The 16,717-nt window shown below is 37.4% G+C and overlaps 1 protein-coding gene across 2 annotated transcripts in view; it reads right to left on the bottom strand.

Annotated features, from left to right (window-relative positions):
* Window positions 1-16,717, bottom strand: part of trpc3 (transient receptor potential cation channel, subfamily C, member 3) — a 150,424-nt gene that overhangs the window by 98,670 nt on the left and 35,037 nt on the right. For both annotated transcript variants that reach the window (XM_039751247.1, XM_039751248.1), the window contains one exon: window positions 1,227-1,412. In XM_039751247.1, coding sequence (XP_039607181.1) covers window positions 1,227-1,412 — 186 coding nt within the window. The remainder of the gene's footprint in view (window positions 1-1,226; window positions 1,413-16,717) is intronic.

Genomic DNA, 16,717 nt, shown 5'->3' with positions numbered 1-16,717 from the left:
CACTGTGACATTTATCTGCGGTGGGCTAGCGGCCTGCCTTGCGCCCTGTGTTGGCTGGGATTGGCTCCAGCAGACCCCCGTGACCCTGTAGTTAGGATATAGCGGGTAGAATAATGGATGGATGGATGGATGGATGTTTCATTTATGCATTAATTTTCCAAATGTTATTATAATTTTTTTTAATAAAAGAATGTTTTTTGACATCTAATTTCTATCTACCCATTTACTGAAATCGCCATTGAGGTCACCAAAAAGCCTCTTCTTGTTAAGAATTTCAGGTTTCCTTTTTAAACACTCTCTAGATAATAATTATAATAATAATAATTTAATTGTTATTTTGACAGAACTACATACAATCCTCACTTTTCTTTTGATTTTGTCTCCATTTGGGAATTCACTCTGTGTTGTCTAGCTAAAGCTCCCTGCCAGTTGTGAACTGGACGCCTTTAGTTTACACAGAAGAGCACTCCCAGAGAAATCGGGCAGCTTCTAAGCTGAAAATGGTGCACTTCTTTATCCGTGATATCAAGCTGGCTCTCTCCCAGCACCTCACTCCTAAGTGTGCCTAGACTATTACAGATATCTACATAATATCTTCAAAATCTACCACTCTGATTGCAAAGAAAATAATTTTCAATCTGAACATACTAAGTGGTCATACATAGAGTAATGGTGCTGGGATGTGAACCAAGACTGCCAGACTGTAAGACACCAGTTATAAGCACTGCCCCAGGATACAATTTCAAGCTTGCATTTTCTATATACAACATTTTCATCCTATGAATTATAGGACATCTAGGCAAACCTTTTGAAGGTCATTGTCTGTTTAAAGACTTACAAAAATTATAATGATAAGCGCTCTGAAGTTTAATTTTCAAAATTTCAATTCTTGTGGCATTCTTTTCATCTTCCAGACTCTGTCTGAAATTAAATTGGTAATAACAGGAGCTAAAATAAAAATGCACCAGAGGAATGGAATGCTCTCATTAGACTGATTATTTAATCTAAAATTTGCTTTATGTGATTGTTTCAGGCTCTGTTGTAATACTTAAATTTAGATTACCACCTATCATAAAAAAGGAAAATTTACTGCATACCATGAGTTTTCTAATTCAATGAACTGTGAATATTACTATTAAAATGTAAAAAAGTAGAACTTTGGCACAGAAACAGTCAGAAATATGAATGGTTAACATTACAGAAAACAGACAATTTTGCAACTTCACCTTTTTGACTTCATATTTAATAGCAAGTTTCACTCGGCTCAGGGAAGCTCTGTGGCGCTGTCCTTCTTCTTGTTCGGCATCCACATCTCCATTTAGGATTGCTTCAACTTCTTCAGTGTCTCGACACAAATCAAGAACACCCACCACAAAGTCCTTACATTGCATAGAAAGCTTGCGATAGTCATTCTAAATAACAGAGAAGAGCATCAGTAAAGGTGGATGACAGGCGGATTATTTAAGTAAACTGCACAAAAATGCTTACACAGCTGAAACAAGCAAAGATTAATCGTCTGCCTGTCTATCAGTACAAGTTTCTATTTATATGGTAATGAAATTTTAAATCATTATGTTTGTTGGGCCAGGCAGGATTTCAGAATGCTTGTCTTGCTGTATTGCTCAGTGACTAAAGCCAACTAATTGAATAATTATTCACTTATGTAAAGAAATAAGACAGAAAGTTACCAGAAAACATTTCCACTGAACTCTACAGTATTTAAAACCACTTGACTGGAAACAACATCAGCTGACTCTGCTCTAGGACGTACAAATGTAAGTGTCTATCCCTCCAAATGCTCATTTTCTTAGCCTGCTTTAGCTATTGCATGGTCATAAGAAGCCAGATTGTATATGGGCAGGAAATGACTCCAAATAAGATACCAGTTCAAGCTTACTCACACCATGTCAACCAACCTAATGTGCACTTCTTTGGGAGGAGAGTAAAATGCATCATGAAAAAAAGATGGTATCCAGACAAAAGTATGAACTAAAGTCACAGGAACAGTGAGAAAACAGGACTTACCACATTGTCACAGTGTTTTTAAAAAAAAATTATATTTTATATAGAGCCCTATATTTAATGCACTAATATTTAAGATTACCGATAAAAAACTCTTCCAGATTATCAGTCAGTCAGGTTATCAGTGTCTGCATTCAGAAACAGCAGTTGGTTTTTGTCCTGTCATACCAAAGCTACTAACTCATATAGTCATTCATTAAGTTTTTACTTCATTCTTGTTTTACTACTAGTTCATCCAAACCTTTAATAGGATATATACTGTAGAAGGGTTGCATGTATGAGAAGAAATATACAGATGATGTGAAAAAAAACTCAACATTTCTATTCATAGGGGAAAAATCGCAAGAGATTTATCTGAATAAAATGACATCTTTACCTTAAAAAACATTTTTAGATAACTGATTAGTTGTACCAGTTAAATTTGAGGATAAAATGCACGTCTAATGAATTCCAATGGCCCTACAAAGGGTATTTAATCTGAATCTTTCATATGAGAGTACGATTACAAATAAAAAACAATCTGTCTATTGATGTATCACTGCCACCTAAATAACTCAATGTATGAACATATTATTACTGTCACAAGATAACTGACACTAGGTGGATTGTTCCCAGTGCCTGCATTTTCACAAAACTCTCAAATATATTCATCTTTCCTTTCGGTATGGCACTTGCTAATTCAGAATGAACCATGATTTTGTCACTATACCAGGTTTTATTCTTTCCTTAAGGACTCACTCATTAGGTATTCATAATGGTATGTTCTGAACATGTCTAGTTGTCCTTTGGGTTCTCTCTTCTTTCCCTAAAATCCCAAGTGAATCTTTTGATAAAAAAATATATAACTCTAATTATTAATTCCTCAGTCATTTTCAAATCTATTTAACCAACTGAATGCAAAAAAGCAGCTGAATCCTGTACAGGAAGCAACAATTACAAGGCACAAAATGACATACAGCAGAACTCAGTGTTTTGATCAAACATAGTTATTACTGGTACAGTTTAACAGATGTTCCTATTTGTCCACTCATTTTCTGCATACACTGTCTCTAAAAGAGGGTCACAGGGATGTGTAACCAGCAGCATCAGGTATAATGCGAAAACCAACCCTGGGATGCCAGGCCACCAAACAGCACATTCATACATGCACCCTCACTATTTCATATTGGGCCAAGTATTGAATTAAACTAACCTATATATCTTTAGCATGTGAGAGAAAATCAAAGTACCATGTAGATGTAAGACCCTACAAATTCCAAACAGACATAAACCATACAAGAATGTAAACCAAGATCAATACATACAAAAGTAAGGTGTCTCAGTTCGTTCATCCAGCATACCTAATTTCTTAACTATCTCAGAGTATCACTATAAAGGAATAATTTAGTGAAAACAATAAATAAACAAACAGAAAGAAAATCCTTAAATTTCAAAGTCTCTGTATAATTACTACACTGAGAACAAAATACCTCTGAGCTTCTATCCTACTATGTAACATTAAAATTAAAGGACTACACTGACTAAATCTCCTGGAGTGGGATGTCAGATCACACTTCACTAGACTTCAAAGAAACAAAGGAAGAAACAGGAATTCTTATAAAATAATTATTTAGTGAAAAAATAGAACTTCCATCAATCAGAATGTAGTACCTTACAAATATTCTTATCAATAAATGTCCATATGCAAGTGATAACCTGTCCCAATATGCATGCTCAACCATAGTCTTCATGCAAGGATATGTGCGCCTTCTTCCTAAAAATGTGAAAGTGTAACCAAAATAGAGTTTTTGAACTTCTATGGTAGAACTAAACATCCAATCTCATCCTTTGTGAGTATCTGTAGCATGGGCTACTACTTACCTAAGGCAGGAATCTTTATTATATGAGAATCTGCAAAATCTAACTTTCTTCTATCCAGTTGCATTCTCTGTGCTGTACCAAGACATGCAGCCCCTAAATCCTCATTGGTTTTAAAACAGAGTTTGTCATAGTGCAGCTAACCAAATCTGGCTCACCTTATCAATAACCTGTTTTCAGATAATTAGATGTGATTAAAAAAGGAACAAAGCACTGATACCATGTTTCCACAAAAATAAATAAAAAGAAAAAACAGAAAATCAAAAATTTAAAGTGTTCTGCTCATTTAAAAACTTACGAAGGATGCACTGCATCATGGTTGTCCTCTTTTTTAATAGAAAATAAAAAGGTCTACTAATTTTATTCAAAGCTTTCTTTGAAGTTTCCAAATGTTTCCAGCCTCCTGTCATTTCTGTACAGATGCTAGCTTTGTTATGTATTAAGTATGGCCTACTGAGAACAGATAAGCTGCCAATGATCAAAGTATCAAGAAACTTGCATCACCCCCACCAGGAAAGTCTGTTTTTATTATAGCACTGTTTAGAAAGTAGGCTGAGCATAAGTCAATGATTTAAAAAAGTTTATGCAGTTGAGGACATCTATAATATATACATAAATACAGTAAGGATGCACAGGTAGCTTCTACAAGTACAATTTTCTGCTGCTTTGGGTGTTATGCTTCAGGAATACACCTATTGTTCACCAGTGCTGGGTGGTATACTGATTCATACCAAAAAACGTTTTTTATTTTTGTTATGATATGGATTTTTCTTATACCGCAACACCGGTTTAAATAGCCTAAACAACATTTGGAATGTGGCGCAGCAGGAAACCGTTTAAGGGGGGACCTTTTTCACTGCTGCACTAGAGTACATGCATTAGTGGAGGTATTGAACGGTAAAAATGGACAGAGAACATTCTGAAACTGAAGCTGTAGCAGACGAAAAAGTTGAACATGATGACACAGAATAACTTTTGCAGAAAAAAGGAGCCGTGTCTGCTGTCTGGAGAAAGTTTGGTTTTTAAAGGTCGGATGTGGACCATTATGTTCAAATGTGTGAATACTGTTTCTATACTACTGGATAATACTGTAAGCCAAGTTGTACTTGTTTTATTTTTTTTTTTTAATACTGTGTAATGTACCTGGGTACTGTGTAATAGTGTGACAACATTTATTCTCGACATTTCCACTTTATTCTCACCGTTTATTTTGAGATTAAAGTCGTCATACTGACTTTATTCTCATAATTTGTCATTAAAGTAGAACATCGTAAACTAAACTTCATCTTAAAATGAATATTTAATTTAGTAGATTTTCTCAAACCCCGCCATAAGTTGAGTAGCACATTAAATGCTTTGTGTTAAGTGTTCCCTGAGCCATGTTAATCACTACATGCTTCTTAAACTGACTTCCTTTTGCACTAAGAGTAAGCGCAGGCAGCGATCACCACACATTGAATACATTGATTTCATGATATTCCTGCTCCCTGAACGTTCAGAATGCTAAGATAAATACTTCATATCATTTTAATGATGAAATGCATTAAAGCATGTATTAATCATGTGGTGGCACGGTGGCATGGATGTTGCACTGCTGCGTCGCAACAAGGGGGTCCCGGGTGTTCCCAGCCTTGAATTTGCATGTTTTTCTGGTGGGTTTACTCGGTGTGCTTCAGTTTTTTCAAAGTCATGTAGGAAGTGGGGTTTCCTGATGCTAAATTGACCCTGCTAGTGTGTATGTGTTGCTCGTATTCACCCTGCAATGTGCTGATGCCCTGTTCAAGATCTGCTCCTGCCTCGCACACAATGTTTGCTGGGATGGGGGCAACACTGAATGGATGGCATATTTAAACATGTATAACGAAGATTTTTTTAAAATTCTGAACACTCCGTGGTCTAAGTTTATAACTAGTTTTAATTTCACAAAGACGTTTATCGTGTGGTGATTGGTTATGTGGAGTAAGAAAAAGGAAGGATAGGAACTGGGGTTTGGTATGTCAGACAGAGACAGCACGCATGCAATAAAGAAAGCCCACTCACAAAAAACCCAATATTTACACAATATTTAAGTTAAACCTGTGCGATACCCATTCATACATCCAGTTTTTGGAGCCTTGTCACACCTGCCATAAGCGTCAAGATTAAAGTGGAAATGTCGAGAATAAAGTCAACATGTCGACTTGTTTTTTTTTTTTCTTCACTGTGTCTGTATTTTCTTTTCTTTACCGTGGCCCTAATATGCTTCTGTAGGGCTATACCACAAATAACATTATAAATGCAAGTTGCAGTTTTATTATTTATGTATATAGCTTAGCTTGAAGCAAGGTCCATATTAATGCAGTTTGCCTTAATGATGGTTCACTTGGTAAAGATGGCATCACCAAGTTGCACTTGTTTTATTTTATTTCAATTTGGTGAATACTGTTTAATGCACCTGGGCTTGAAGTCTTGGAAGTAATAGTATTATTACTGGAAGTTGCACTATTATTTATTTTATTATTATTATTTATGCCCTGAGGTGGGCTGGTACCCTGCCCGGGGTTTGTTTCTTGCCTTGCACCCTGTGTTGGCTGAGATTGGCTCCAGCAGACTACCGTGACCCTGTAGTTAGGAGATTGCAGGTTGAATAATGGATGAATGGATTATTATTATTTATTAGTTTAAATATTATGCAATTTAATGATGGTAAAGTTGTTTAAAAAGTCACTTTAAGGTGTCAGTGGACAGAGATTGTTAACATTAACAAAGTGTAGTTGGTTTACAAAAAATATTTACTATTTATTCCTTTTCTAAGACTGTTCAGTGCAATGCAACTTTTGACAAGCACTCTGGATATTTTACTAAGTCTAAATGCCTCTTTGGATGGTTGAAAATATTTTGTCAAAATTATAGTTTAAGTTGTTTGCAAACTTTGTTCAATAAAAAGGCTCTATATTTTGACTGCATCTGTCATGCAATGTGATTCCTTCTCTTCATTAGTGCTACCCCCTTGAAAACTATCACTTTATGGGGCCATGTAAACCTGTATTAATACCTGTGTGCACATTAAAATGTTTTTTTTGTACAATGTACAATTCTCATGACAGTGGAGTAGGTTATTCTTAGCCGGTAATTGCAGTGGAAAATGTGGTTAACATCCACTCATGCGTAGGACAAAAATGCCATGAAACTGGTATAATTTTGAAAAATACCATGATATAGAATTTTGGTCATACCGCCCAGCACTATTGTTCACATAGCACTTTTACAAGCAATGCCATAATATTTAAACTTTAAGAACATTACAACATTATTGATGAGGCTCTTCAGCCTAATAAGCTTGCCAATCCAATGTACATAATTACTCCAAAATATAATGGTATATTGTTCTCAAATACATACATATTTTATTTATGAACTGTCACTGTATTTAGATGTATTGAACAGTAAATATATTTGCAAATCAATTATGGCTTTAATCATTTGCCTGCTTCACAGTGATTTAAAATTCTTGCTATCAGGTATATGTTCTGAAAACTGGGGTTATAAATGCACATTGTGATGGAAGGTTGGGGATCTTGCCCGGATGGGACACTCCTTTGAAGAGAAGACTGGGGGAATAGACATACTACCAGCAATACCTCCCACAACACACGAGAGGGCAGCCAGCTTGGTTTACATCGGTGCCATGGAATTGAAGCTCAGAAGCTCAACCTGGCGAGGTTCCGTGGCCATCACCAGGGGGCGCCTGCACAGCTCCAGGGTTTGGGCATGCGGCACTTTCGTCACACCCAGAAGTGCTGCCAGAAGAGGAGCCGAGTTCCTATGCAGCACTTCTGCCACACCCGGGAGACACCTGGAGCACTTCTGGGTGCAGTATAAAGGAGGCCGCCGTACTCCAATCGGGAGGCCAGAGTTGGGTGGAAGGTGGATGAAGCTTAGGAGGAATGTAGTAGAGGCAGCAGAAGAAAAGAAAGGAAAGGGAACTGAGTTAGTGTGGCTGTTTGGTGCACTGTGTTGTATGCAGGAATTAAAGAAGAAATAAACGTGTGTGCTTTTGGACATTCTGAGTCCGTGTCTGTCTGTGTCCAGGGTTCAAGTTTTACAACATTATAATTCAATCACCAACTCTCTAAATTTACAACCTTCAATAAAATTCTTCATTACTTATTTTAATTATTGAAATGAGTTTGTACAAGCAATATCCCTTAATCAAAAATGTATCGGTATTTTTAATAGCTATGTCCTGTTTTGTCTACATGATACTGTATGTCTGGGTCTTTTTGATGTGTTCCTCTCAGCCACAGATCATCTATATCCTATTTGTGGAAGCATTTTGAAATCTAGGGTAGTGTCTAATCCTGAAACTTCAGTATTTTCAACCACACTTTAAGGTATGGAAAAGTCTTTTCAGCTACCTTTATATATAATACGCTACTGTGGCTGTTCTTTTGTCAGTCTAAGATTTTAAATCACCTGTGGCTTGCAAATCGTTTGACCTATTGACCTGAAATTTGGTACACATATACTATGTGAGGTCTGCTATTCGCTTTCAGGGTGATTATTGACCTCCAAGGTTAATCCTCTTTTTATTTTTATTTTCTTTTATTGTAGAATCAACTCTCGTCAGCGGCCAGCAGGACGGCCGCGCGTCGCATGTGTACCGGCACCATTCTCATCTCTACCAGATTGAAGACTTAAGTACCAGCTTAAGTGAACAATTAAGGAAAACGTACTAAGTAATTGCAACACAAACACTGACTTAATTAGTTTTAATGCAAAAAGATGCTGACAAAAGAAGAGAAGCAGTGGGCTGCTAGGGTGGAGAAAAAAAGAGTTGCTCAGGAATCAGCAAGCGCATCAACCTCTGAGCTAATGAATGCTAAACGTACAGAGAAAGAGTATGAAAACTTTGAATGCTCAAGTCAAGAGTATTCTCTGCACATTATCGTGCAGTGCGCAGTTACTGGTTTATAATAATAAGCATTGGACGTTACCTAATATGCCAACAATTAATTTTTTGTTATATGGATATTAAGTTTTAATTTTCATTTTTAACTGAGTATGGTAAATGCACTTTAGAATTTGACTAGTATATAGCATAGTTTTACTGTCAGATAATGCAAAGAGTACGCGACACATGTTTCGCCCTAATTCTGGGCTCATCAGGCGTACACACTCACTGCACCCCCTCTCGGGAATCGAACCTCGGACGTTAGCATCGAAGCCTCTATACTATGAGGAGCCACGGCGTGTGGTTCGTTTATTTGACAGCATGTAGATTGGGGTAATTACATTTATGGCATTCGTAGTCTGAATCACAATCTGATTGTATGGGTGCATGTGGGATGACCAGTGTGTTAGAAAATAAGAGATCTCAGACTGGCCGCCCTGTATGTCAATCAAGTGGCAAATGCCATAGGGAGGATATATGATAGACTAACATTTAAAAAAAAAAATTTTTTTGAATGCAACGCGATCTACCTGCACTACTTTTCCGATCTACCAGTCAATCACGATCAACGTATTGGGCACCCCTGCCCTAGACCTTTAAACCTTTACTACAGTGACATCATGGGTTGCAACCCTCACAAGTCCTGCAAAGCAATGTGTCTAGCAACAGTACAGAAACTAAACCGAAAATGGCACAACCCATGAAAAAAATGGCATCATACAAAGATTTTCAATAGTTTAACTATTTCAGCAATTGTTTTTTTACAGAATAAACCTTAAATATGCATTCTCCAAAACACCCACAGAGATACATAAAACATAAAATGAACTAAACATGAATGCATAAAAAATAAAGGAAAAATATAATCATGACAGCAGTTATTATTCATGGAATATGAATCCAAAGATGTGTATTTCTCTTGTGTTATTTAATCTAGTTACAATCACTACCTGGTTCATTCCATCTGCTTTGGCCATTGTTTATAAATATATTTGTAAGAACTAGCAGAATGCTTTGCCTCGGCAGTAATAGCTCTAGCTTAAAGGAATACTACACCCAAAATGGATATTTTGTTAAAATAGTACCCCATATGCTTTATAGTAATGGGCAAGAAAAAAAACTCATGTTTTCATGACAGAACAAGAGAAAATAGATTTATCATATAATGGAACCTAACAGTCACAAATGCTGAACAGCAGCAAACAACATGAAATACATCCATGGAAAAAAAAATTCATTTTACTCATGTTGTATAGTTCATATATAAACTTGAATGCTTAAAACATCCAAAAAGTATGCATTTTTGCTAAAATATTACTAACATTTATGTCTGGAAGAAGCAGAATGCTTTGTAAACATTACAACAGTTCCCACAAATCTGTGCTTTTGATTCAAAGATGGAGCTCTTCACCAGTAAATGAGGAGGACAGACAGATGTTAACTTGTGAGTTTATGCACATTTCTTCGTTGTTTCCAAAAGTGTTTTCCAGAAGTAGTTTATTTAAAAATATTTTAGTAAAATGCCTGTTTGGGATCTTGTGAGCAAACAAACAGAAAACTTTGCATTTGGATTATGCAACACAAGTAATGTGAGATTTTTTTCTTGAATGTTTTGCTATTATTTGCTGTTCTCCTATGGTAGTTTATGATTTAAATATAGAATAGTTTAAATCATAAACTAACCTACCTCTTTTCTGCATGAAAATATGCAATTACATTTTTCTCAGTCATCACTATAAAGCTTATGGAGTAACATTTTAACAAAATAGCACTTAAGTATTGAAAGTGACAATGTTTATCTCTGTAAATATATTTGTAATGGGGTTACTGACATGAAATTTTCACCAAATGTCGATAACAACCCAAGTAATCCACACATACAAAAAATCAAAACAAATAAGGCCATAAATTAAGCTATGTGTAATAAAGTGGAATGACACAGGGAAAAAGTATTGAATGCATGAAGAAAAGGAGGTGCGGAGAGCTTCAGAAAGACCTGGAATTAGCAGGTACAGTTGTTTCTAATAAAACAATAGGTAATGCACTCAACCGTCATGGCCTCTATGCTTGCTTGCTCACCATGCAAGATTCCACTGCTGAGGAAAAAGCATGCTGAAGCTCGTTTAAAGTTTGCTGCACAACATATGGACAAGCCAAGGAAATACTAGGAGAATATAGTCTGGTTAGACGAGACTAAAATTGAACTCTTTGGATGTCATTGCACACACCATGTTTGGAAGAAAAATGGCACTGCACATCACCCCAAAAACACCATACCAACAGTAAAGTTTGGAGGTGGTAACATCATGGTGTGGGGCTGTTTTTTAGCATATGGTATTGGCAGACTTCATCTACCAGGATGCTGAAGACGAAATGAGGGTCTACATTTCTGTAAAACAATGATCCCAAACACACAGCCAAGGAAACTCTCAACTGGTTTCAGAGAAATAAAATAAGGCTGCTAGAATGGCCAATTCAATTGAATCCAATTGAAAATCTATGGACAGAACTGAAGTTCAGAGCTCATAGAAGGGGATCCTGGAACCTTGAAGATTTCAGTTTGTGTGGAAGAATGGACCAAAATCACACCTGAGCAATGTATGTGACTAGTTTCTCCATATAAGGAAGCATGCTGAAGCTGTCATTACCAACAAAGGCTTTTCTACTAAGTATTAAATAAATTTTAGTAAGCATGTTCAATACTTATTCCCTGTATCATACCACTTTATTACACATAACTTAATTTATGGACTTATTTGTTTTCATTTATTTGTATGTACAGATTGTTTGGGTTGTCACCGACATCTGGAGAAAATTTCATGTCAATAACCCCATTAGAAATAAATTTACTGAAAAAAACGTTCAGTCATTCAATACTTATTTTCCCCGCTGTACTGTATTTTCAAGCTATTTCACCTTAACTGAGACATCAGTGTTGATCTCACAGTTATTAATAATTAGGACTCAACATGCATATACCTACACTGATTTTTTTTGATCAGCAAAAGAGATCAAGAAGAGGAAGAGAGTGAGGTCAGAGCCAAGGGCTTTAAATGGTGGAAGTAAGACTGCAAGGTTGAGTTTAGGGAGAAGGTGAAACAGGCAATGGGTGGCAGTGAAGAGTTACCAGACAGTTGGGCAACTACAGCAGATGTAGTAAGGGTGACAGCAAGAAGGGTGTTTGGCGTGACATCTGGAAAGAGGAAGGAGGAAAAGGAAACCTGGTGGTGGAATGGGGAAGTACAGGAGAGTACACAGAGGAAGAGGTTGGCAAAGAAAAAGTCTTTGTGGACCTGGAGAAAGCATATGACAGGGTGCCTTGAGAGGAGTTGTTGAATTGCATGAGGAAGTCGGGAGTGGTAGAGAAGTACGTAAGAGTTGTACAGGATATGTACGAGGGTAGTGTGACAGTGGTGAGGTCTGCGGTAGGAGTGACGGATGCATTCAAGGTGGAGGTGGGATTGTATCAGGGATCGGCTCTGAGCCCTTTTTTTATTTGCAATGGTGATGGACAGGTTGACAGAGCTGATTAGACAGGAATCCCCGTGGACTATGATGTTTGCTGATGACATTGTGATCTGTAGCAATAGTAGGGAGCAGGTTGAAGAGACCCTGGAGAGGTGGAGATATGCTCTGGAGAGGAGAGGAATGAAGGTCAATAGGAACAAGACAGCATGCATGTGTGTACATGAGAGGGAGGTCAGTGGAATGGTGAGGATACAGGGAGTAGAGTTGGCCGAAGGTAGAGGAGTTTAAATACTTGGGATCAACAGTACAGAGTAATGGGGACTGTGGAAGAGAGGTGAAAAAGAGAGTGCAGGCAGGGTGAAATGGGTGGAGAAGAGTGTCAGGAGTAATTGGTGACAGACGGGTATCTGCAAGAGTGAAAGGGAAGGTCTAGAGGACGGTAGTGAGACCAGCTATGTTATATGGGTTGGAGATGGTGGCACTGACCAGAAAGCAGGAGACAGAGCTGGAGGTACCATTGTTAAAGATGCTAAGATTTGCACTGATTGTGATGAGGATGGATATGAATTGGAAATTAGTACATTTGAGGGTCAGCTCAAGTTGGAAGTTTGGGAGACAAAGTCAGAGGCGAGATTGCATTGGTTTGGACACGTGCAGAGGAGAGATTCTGGGTATATGGGGAGAAGGATGTTAAGGATGGAGCTGCCAGGTAAAAGGAAAAGAGGAAGGCCTAAGAGAAGGTTTATGGATGTCGTGAGAGAGGATATGCGGGTAGTGGGTATAACAGATGCAGAAGACAGGACAATATGGAAGAAGATGATCCACTGTGGCAACCCCTAACGGGAGCAGCTGAAAGAAGATGAAGATGCTTGTTTCCTGTATAATAAATAAACTATTTACTAAATAATACACTGAAAATATTAAACAATATCACTTATAAAAATGATTAGATCAAGTGGAATTGTCAAAAATGTAAATGTAAATGAACCTCTTCTTTGTTTACCTTTTAAATAATGAAAGTAGAAACAACACACAAAAAAATTAACACTAGTAAATTTAACTTTAATAAAATGTGTATGTTCATTATAGAAAATAATAATCTAATAAGGTACAATAATGGTATCAGGTGTGTTCACTGGCCTGAAAGCTGTACATTTGTTTGTGATTTCCAGTTTCTCTTCATTGTAGCATAACATATTATTCATGCTTGTCTGCATAATTAAGTTAACATTATTGCTCAATTTTTCTCAAAAAAATCATTTCCAGTTTGCATCAATTGTTAGGAACTTTGTTTTCCAATAAGAAGCTAAGTGATACTAGGGGTGTGCAATATTGGAAAAAAAAATATCTCAATATTTTCTGGGACGTGGACGATAACGATAATTCCAAGATAATGTAATGTATTATTTGAAATTATATTGAATTATATTTTTGTCATCTATAGCTTTACTTATCAGGTCTTTTTGTATTTTTAAACGTCATAACAAATAAGATCAATTTAACCTAAACTGCATTTTATAAATGAACCTCAAATTACTCACCAATCGCAATATGAAGCCTATGCCAAAAACAACGTAGCCTCTTCCAGTTATTAATCCGTAGTGCACTGACAACGTTAGCCCCGCTGTCTGTTGTCATGCAAACCATTCGGTCTCCGGAGTGTCCATGATGCCAGCGCATCTTTCAGACCTTGCACAATGATGTCGCCAGTGTGATCTTCTGGGAAGTATGATGTTTGCAAACAGAAGCTTTGCATTTGCCAGTTTTCGTCAGTGAAATGCACCGTCAGGGAGAGGTATGGCTCGGATGTTCGGCTTGACAATAAATCCGTTGTTGTGGAAAAATATGAAACCTTTTGCAGTTTATGCATCAGAGTTTGGCGACACGAATCATACAACTTAGGCAGAGCTGTCTGACTGAAATATTTTCGGCCAGGCAGTGTGTACCTTGGGTCTAAAGTTTTCAAAAGTTGTTTAAAACCATCTCTCTCAACCACTTGAATTGGCACCATATCTTTTGCTATGTAATTGGTGACGGCGTTTATTATGTCATGCCATGTGTTGCTTTTCTTGTCGTAAGGCACTTTTTTGCAGAATGAGTCCGCTAAAGTTTGCTGAGTGTATTTTTGTGCTTGTACCTTGGTTACTTTAGACTTGTGCTGGACAGTTGACTCCTTAAGCTTTTCGTATTCTGTACGGTGGTTAGTTCGCAAATGGTGAAACAAGTTAGTTGTCGAGCTGTCTTTAATGGCAACCGATTTACCACATAGTTTGCAGATTGCCGTCTTTTGAGCAACATCAGACTTTTCGAAACCAAACCACTGCCATGCGAGTGAGAATGAACCACGCCTGGCAATTAACTCTGACGACGTAGATGGCGAGGCTGTTTTATCATCTGGCGCTGTTTGTTCACTCATTTTGAGGCAGCGAGCGACGTTAACTTGCGGCTTGCTGGACGTGCACACCTACGCAACTCGCTTTGCGCACGCGCAGTGGTCTATACTGTTGCATTATTGAATGAACTTTCTTTTTTTTCTGCAAAGCGAGTTACATACTCGATGATTTAATCTGGCACATTGTTAAAACACAATTAAGATATAATCGTAAATGATGTATATGGCACACGCCTAAGTGATACTGTAATAAGTCCGGGGGGTTTCTAAAATGTGATGGTCTCAGGGCCTTTAGCCCCCTTTATGGGTATCTAAGTAGAACCAAAAATCGAGGGATGAGTATTCCTTAGTGTTTCAAACACATTAATATACATATATAACATCTGGGAGGATACAGTTGATGCTCCCCTTAAGTTTATAAGCAAGTTGATTTACAAATATAACATCAAGGTGGGGTTAGATTGAAAAGATCAGGAGCTTGCAACAATATATTATGGCTTTAAGTCTCTAAAGCTCTCCCTCCTGACACCAGTGATTTAGTCAAAAAATAGTAAGTTAGTTATGTACATACTTTGTATCTTTTCATGATTGTACAAATGTGTATAGCACAGAATTGTTTATTTTAAAGTAGTTCAAGTCTTTCCGACGTGATGCAAAACACTTGTCAGAAAGGCAGGGTCAAAATTGCACAAGAAGAAAAAATTATTTTGCAGACCAGTCTTTTAGTTTAAAACAAACAAGATATAGCCACTAAATGATCCATGTCATGGTCTTTTGAACATTGTCACTCAGATGTTACTCTCACACACAAACCTTAAGAAAGCACATCATCACAACAACGTAAACACAAAATGTCACCTTAGTAATGACAGTAATTGAATCTCTTAAAAAAAACTAAAACAAAAATTAGAATAACAAAATGGCAGACATTCTTAGAAACTGACAAACTGTTAGAAACAAGAAAGCTACTGTACCTCAAACTACACTGAAAAATTAGAATGTGGTTCAACTACAGTCCTATAAACCAAACCCACTAAATATTGTTCTCTCCATTTTCAAACTCCTTTCACCCATACTGATTATGCTAGGAATGAGAAAATTCCTGATTTGAAGTCATATGCAAATAAAATCTTGAGTCAAATTCCGAGGAAATAAAACATTTACATGTCAAGACATAATGTAACACTTGACAATCTATTGCTTTGAACTAAGAATAAGAAAAGGTATAAAACTGCAACAAACACAAAATGCATCATGACCATAATATGAAAGACATTAATGTGAGTGAAACATAAATAGGGACTCGTGCAATGATGCTTGTTATATCAGGCTGCAACTAAACACAGAATTAAAATAAATCTGGAAATGACATGAACTTTGGGCGGCACGGTGGCGCAGTGGTAGAGCTGCTGCCTCGCAGTTGGGAGACCCGAGTTCGCTTCCCGGGTCCTCCCTGCGTGGAGTTTGCATGTTCTCCCCGTGTCTGTGTGGGTTTCCTCCGGGCGCTCCGGTTTCCTCCCACGATCCAAAGACATGCCGGTTAGGTGGATTGGCGATTCTAAATTGGCCCTAGTGTGTGCTTGGTGTGTGGGTGTGTTTGTGTGTGTCCTGCGGTGGGTTGGCACCCTGCCCAGGATTGGTTCCTGCCTTGTGCCCTGTGTTGGCTGGGATTGGCTCCAGCAGACCCCCGTGACCCTGTATTCGGATTCAGCGGGTTAGAAAGTGGATGGATGGATGGACATGAACTTTGAAATGATTGAACTATTCTCCATTTAAGCCAAGGAGTAACGTGTCAATGCAATATTCTGAAATGAAAAATGGCATAATCTATACTCAGATTACAGAGGTTCTAAATTCATACAAGATTAAGGTTTCTGTATGAACTAACAAGTCACAAATGCCATACTCTCTCAAGTTGGGACTGTCATGTGTAAATGTTATAAGTTAACAGGTTGTCATTTTAAATGTACACTACTAATTCCCCTAACCTGATGCTTGAAACAATAACATTAAATTTGTAAAATGCATTCGTTCCTCCATTTAGT

This window comes from Polypterus senegalus, chromosome 4 (genome assembly GCF_016835505.1).
Source record: "Polypterus senegalus isolate Bchr_013 chromosome 4, ASM1683550v1, whole genome shotgun sequence".
Lineage (NCBI taxonomy): Eukaryota > Metazoa > Chordata > Cladistia > Polypteriformes > Polypteridae > Polypterus > Polypterus senegalus.
This window is presented reverse-complemented; position numbering and strand designations above follow the sequence as displayed.